Genomic DNA, 6,000 nt, shown 5'->3' with positions numbered 1-6,000 from the left:
TATTCTTATATATTTAGTCTTCTAATAATAACTATGAAATGACTTCTCACAAATAAGAAAAATAGGTCAATCAGTTGTATGGATTTCAGTTACAGTTTCACATGGTAGAAAGGCGACTACACATGGTAGAAAGGCGACTAAAGTCTCTGTTTATAAAAAAAAACGAAGGGTTGACGGGAATGTGGAAAGAATGGAACCCAGGGCTATTTTCCAAATGCAGATCACTGATCACTGGATGATATAAAGAAGGCACAACTGAAGCAATGGTAAAGTCAGTAAACAATATTTTACTGAAACATTTCATAACACAGAAAATCTGTCTGAAGTGTAAAGTTACTGTCTTACACAAGGAGGACAGACCCATTTTCAAAGACTAATATGAATACAATAAATATGGAGTTTACATACTAATTTATACACAGAAACTCTGCCCCATAGCCATAAAATTTATATTCAACAGTGGAACATATAATTTAATCATTTGATTTGACAGGTTTTCCTTACTAAACACAAATAACTACCTGATTTTCATATACATATATATTTTTATGTATATAGATATTCAACAATCTGTACAGTTTCTAAACATAAAGCTCCTAAAAGGCACAATTGTCTATACAACATGTACAAAAATGGCTGGAGCTGACACAAAACAACAATTATTGGTCAAAAGTTCATGATTGCACAAAGATTAGTCATGAGTTTATGTCAGAAAAATGTGCTTTAAGGAAAGGAGGGTTTTCAAAGAAACCTTTAAGTGTTATATATAAAAAAAAAAGCAAATAAAAAATAAAATCCATCAGGTTGCTATCACAAGCCTGTCCTCGTCATCATCGCTGCTCACGTCGCTGAACTGCACAGTGGGCTGCCTCCGCGGCAGTGCTGTGGGCCTGGGCACCTGTCTGTCTGGAGAGAGAGTCTGCTGGCCTGAGGGCTTTGTAAAAACTTCAGAATGTGCCTTCAGCAGAGGTTGTGACGTGGACGCTGGTTGGCCCTGTACGGAAGTGAGTTCAGGCTTGGGCTTCACGTGATTTGCCGAGGCAGCCTTCTCTGTGTCCATTTTACTCAGGCCATCAAGCCTTGCATGGTCACCTGCAGGGGCAGGTGGATTCAGAACTTTTTTTGCATTTTCTCGCTGGACTTTAGGTGACCCCTGAGGAGACTCGGTCCTGCTGACCTGGTTTGCGCTGGCTACAGAAGTCTGCTTGGGTTGTGTCTCGCTTGCTTTGCTTTGGGAAGCTGGCATTTCTGGAGCTCCCTGTGCATCAACGGCTACTTGACTGACTGAGGGGATTAAGGTGGGCAATGCTATGTTCAAGATCTGGAGACCTGGAATGTGTGCCTGAGGGGCGGGGCTGCTTTGTGACGAAGGGTTTGCAGTCAGAACCTGCAGTCCGACAGCATTCAGAGCCAGTCCTGGTGGATGGACTTGTGGGGCCATATTTGTATTGGCTAGGCCTACAATATTGACGGTTTCCATGCTTAACGAGGGGAGTGACTGCAAGCCTGGGGTACTTAGGTTCTGAAGGCCTGGCACGCGGATTTGGCCAATAGGAATACATGGCACAACACTGCTTAATTCAGCCACTCCAGCGGGGTTTGTAGTGCCAGACACTTCTGTGACCGTATTCCCGGGAGTACCCAAAGTTCTGTGAACGACACTGACAGCAGGGATCGTGAGCTGCACTGGTCCAGCCTGAAGGGGCACAAACGTGGAGTATGTGAGGCCAGCAGGTACCACATGGATCCCCCCAACTGGAACCATATTATAAGGTGTCCTCGATTGCTGCTGGGAATGCAAAGGAAGGTGGCTAAACAAATGAGTGTGGGGAGAAGGCAAGCCTGGAGTCGGCTGTAGAGTTATTTGCTGCTTCTGTTCTTGAGGGTCAGGATATGGGGAGGCCACAGAAGGCATCCCCACTGCTGTCTGGGGGCTGTGCTCGGCTGCAGCAGGAGGAAGTCTTACAGATGATGGGCTCTAAATGACAAGAGAGAGCAATCCTTTTATGACAGGTCTTTTGTAATCACTGAGATATAAAGCTAGTGCTAAATCTATTTCTTCACAATGAGACAAAAGTAAGTATATTTGCATTGATAAAAATGATGTTTGCTGCAATGAAATTATTTTTCGATTTTTAAAAATAAGCTTCCAATTAAAAAATTATTACATCTTTAATTTCGTTTCCGGTAGAAATAATGGCAATACATCTTGTATAGTCTTTTGCATGTCTGAAGCAAATTTCCTGGATTTTGTCATATTGTACACAGAGAATAACTCTGAGAAGTGGACACAGCTATATTCTTAAGCTGCTATTTTTGTTATTATTTCTGTTTCTGGCACTACCAGCTCCACCTTATTTCAGAGATTAAGAGTTACTGAGAAATTGAGATACAAGTTGGCTGTGTCAACTCAATGGGGAAAAATGAACTAAAGAATTATTTGTGAAGAGATGTTACTATGAAAAAGGTCTCTGGTTGTTTGTCTATCGTTTGCAAGTTTATGAAATGTCTACTGAAAACCAGATTTCCAGGCACTGGTAAGTGTCTGAGAGGTTTTGGGATAGAGATGCTTACAGCACAATCTGCCACAATTAGGAATAAATCCTATTGCAATATTCAATACATACTAGAGGTAAGAGAACTATCAATGAGGGAAGAATGTATTCCTCCCAGAATTAATCATTTGTCACAAAACAGCCAGAGGTAGAGCAGGGACTCACTCACAGCACATGGAGCGTAACTTTTCAGAGGCCTGTGCCTGCCTTGAGCTAGTTCTTGGGCAGAAAGCTCTCCCAAGCTGCTGTAGCAATGTGATCATTCAAGCAAAGTGAACTTCTTGATGTGTTTTCGGGTCACATTAACTTTGCCATAGAAACTGGTAGCTGTCTTGCCAATGGGGGCAAAGTGCAAAATGTTTGGATAAGTCAGTGAAAATCCATCATCACATCAGCACCAGTGGAGAAACTGCTCAGAAGGGGCCAGCAGATAAATCAGTTGCGGGACTTGTGTTTGCCACTGTCACGTTTATTTTTTTAATTTCAAAAATTTTTCAAAAAGCAAATAAAAATAAATGGGTATATTTTTCAAGAACCATTTGGTTCTTTCATAGATTTACAATAAAATATCTGAACTGCTTAAGATACTCAACAAGACTCCAAAGGGCAAAAATACCCTCTACCCTTAAATACAAGAAAAAAATAAAGCTATACAAACTGATTTGGCCTAAAAAAATCACTTAGGTGCATTATTTTCTTAAGCCATTAAGTTCTCCATATTTAATAGGTTAAAACGAAAAAAGAAATAAAAGAACAACTGCCAATCATTTACCTGTGTTATAGCAACAGCTTTTCCTGCCATAGAACTTCTCAGAATTTCTTCTGACTCAGGGTAGTCCACAGACATCTGATGACACGGGGACCTGGAAGTGTCTACAGACGGAATTGTGTCGTTTTCATCTCTCGCGGCACGCTGCCTGACCTTCCCCGGAGAGAGTGTCTTCCTATTGTAGTCAGACTGTGCTGTGCTCAGGACAGTCATTTTGGTGAGCAGCGCCCTGGGCAGAACGTCCATTGGGTCCGTGTGTACCCCAGAAAAGCAATCGGTGATCCTGACATCCTCGTCAGCACTCACAGGGTCCTGAAGGCTACTTCTAGATGGAAGGTGCTGCGGGCTAGCTGTGACTGAGGGTGCGGCTGACAGGACTGATTCAGCCTGGCTGTCCTCATCATCGTCTTCATTTTCATTGTCATCCTCATCTGGGCCATCAGATTCTTCAAGATCATATCCAGATCGCTCATAACTGAATCTCTGTTTTTCATCTAATAAAAACAACCAAGAGGTATGTGATGGAATGCTTTCCAAGTGCACAAGTGCTATTTAAAAAATTTTTTATACGTTTGGCAACTCTGCGAGGATTATAAAAGACAAGGACCCTGCCCACAACGAGCCTCCGCCCTGGCTGAGAAGGCCCTGGGGAAGAATAAGACAGTTGGCCATCAGGATTCAGAGGAGGGCAGCTCTGCGGGAGGGGCCGGGTCAGGGACGAGGAATGGGAAATGACTCTCAGAAGGGGAATGAGGCAGGCGGAGGGTAATCAAGAAACAAGGAAATGAAGGCCTCTAAGATTGCACTTGAAAATCTTTAAAACACAACTGAACTACATATAAAATTAATAAAGAGTTCAACACCACTCTTTTCCTGAGCTTTTTCCCTATTTTGTATCTTCCTTTTATTGAACAAATTAAATCAAACACAAAAAACTGATGGCTGTTGGTATCTGTGAGCAACATACATTTTCTTTAGATTTGAATAGTATTATAGATGAGGAAAGTAAAGGACTTTTATCTGAGGAATGTGGGCCCTTTCAAATTACTAGGCCCCAAAGAGGCATTAAGATGAGACAGCAATCACATCCTACTCCACACTTTACTGAAGCTGCTTCCCATTGCCACAGGTAGCTGTGAATTAACCTAGTAATGTGGCACCGGACACTATATCCCACATTCTATAGCTTAACCATGGACAGGCAGTCACTAATCACTGTTACTTCTGTATATCCATGAGAATTCCTGACAGAACTGTCTAACAGTCTACTCGGTAACACCGGCCCCCTCCCCTGCCTCCTGTTTTTTTGTTTTTGTTTTTTTCTTTTTGCCTTTAAAAATCTGCCTGTAACAAAGGCCAAGCAAGCAGTTTGGGTGAGTCATCTGGGCAGCTGTCCTTATTCTGGCTCAAGTCAACTCTTTCAACCACACTTTGTGCTTTAGCTTCTTCTTTTGGTTGACACAGGCACGTTTCAATGGTCCTCCGTGTCGTCATATTCACCTAATGTGTAAGCCTTCTTATTTACTCAGAGAGATGCTAAAATTTCCTGTCAATTTCTTCTGTGATATGATTCAACCCATTCCTCATAGAAAGGGGGATATTATCTAAAAGTCGTTAGTATCAGCCTCTTAACATCATGTGAAACTGAGTTTAACAAGGAATCTTCAAGATGATCCAGGAAATAGTTTCAAAAATCTCATAAGCTCATGTGGAACTTTTAAACTCTTCGCATTTTCAAAATCTTGCAAATTAGAGGCTCTTTCCCACTGAAAGCTTAATAAAATTTAGTTATGGGGGAGGAATGTCACTGAGATATAATAAAGATGACATTAGACAATGTACAGTTTAGCTGTGATACATTCTGCACTTACAGGTATTTTTTTGAAAAGAGACAAACATGTAAACAGAGCAACAAGCAATAGGCTGCCTTTCCCAAATGTCCTAGATATTAATTTTTTACTACTTTTTCTTTGTATATGACAACAATGAGTTCTTAGAGAAAAGTCTTAGAAGACTCATAGAAAAGATTTGAGGGTGATTATTTCCAGGAGATGAAAAGAACTTGACATTTTACATGATTTATCACAAACGTGTGCTACTTTTATAATTAAAAAACTCAAAGATGAGACATGCATTTAGGTTCTGTTAGCATGTGATTTCATAAGCCTTTTGCTTTTAGGGTTCTACTATTATGCTGTAAAATAAGTAATGACATAAAATAATAACCAAAGTATTGAATGGCTCTAGGGGCCTGTGCTGGAGACAGAATGTGTGATTTCTGGGTAAATACCCAGACTCCTGCGCCTCAGCTACTTCTCTACCTTGCCTATTTTAAAAATTTTTTATAGGTTTGGCAACTCTGCCAGGATTATAAAAGACAAGGACCCTGCCCACAACGAGCCTCTGCCCTGGCTGAGGAGAAGGCCCCGGGGAAGAATAAGACAGTTGGCCATCAGGATTGTTTGGCATTGTAAAATTCGAGTCATCCTCAATTTGACTTGAATTTGCCACATCAGTAGCAAATTAGGTATTCTTTTTTTTTTGGAGACGCATCTTCTTTAAAGAAGTAAAATTTGTAAAAAGACTAAAGAGAACTGAATGACTGGGAGAATAAGTTACTGGAGAGAAAGGATGATTTCATTCAAGGCTGCTCTTGCTGTAAAGTCTAACAAGGAT

General features: G+C 41.0%; 1 protein-coding gene across 4 annotated transcripts in view; it reads right to left on the bottom strand.

Moving 5' to 3' along the window:
* Window positions 1–267: 267 nt before the first annotated feature.
* Window positions 268–6,000, bottom strand: part of HIVEP1 (HIVEP zinc finger 1) — a 231,128-nt gene continuing 225,395 nt past the window's right edge. For all 4 annotated transcript variants that reach the window (XM_063707336.1, XM_063707337.1, XM_063707338.1 and 1 more), the window contains 2 exons: window positions 3,328–3,818; window positions 268–1,978 (listed from right to left, as the gene is read on the bottom strand). In XM_063707336.1, coding sequence (XP_063563406.1) covers window positions 800–1,978; window positions 3,328–3,818 — 1,670 coding nt within the window. In that variant the 3' untranslated portion in view covers window positions 268–799. The remainder of the gene's footprint in view (window positions 1,979–3,327; window positions 3,819–6,000) is intronic.

This window comes from Gorilla gorilla, chromosome 5 (genome assembly GCF_029281585.2).
Source record: "Gorilla gorilla gorilla isolate KB3781 chromosome 5, NHGRI_mGorGor1-v2.1_pri, whole genome shotgun sequence".
In the NCBI taxonomy this organism is placed as follows: Eukaryota; Metazoa; Chordata; class Mammalia; order Primates; family Hominidae; genus Gorilla; species Gorilla gorilla.
The sequence above is the reverse complement of the archived record's forward strand: the minus strand, read 5'-3'. Positions and strand labels throughout refer to the sequence as shown.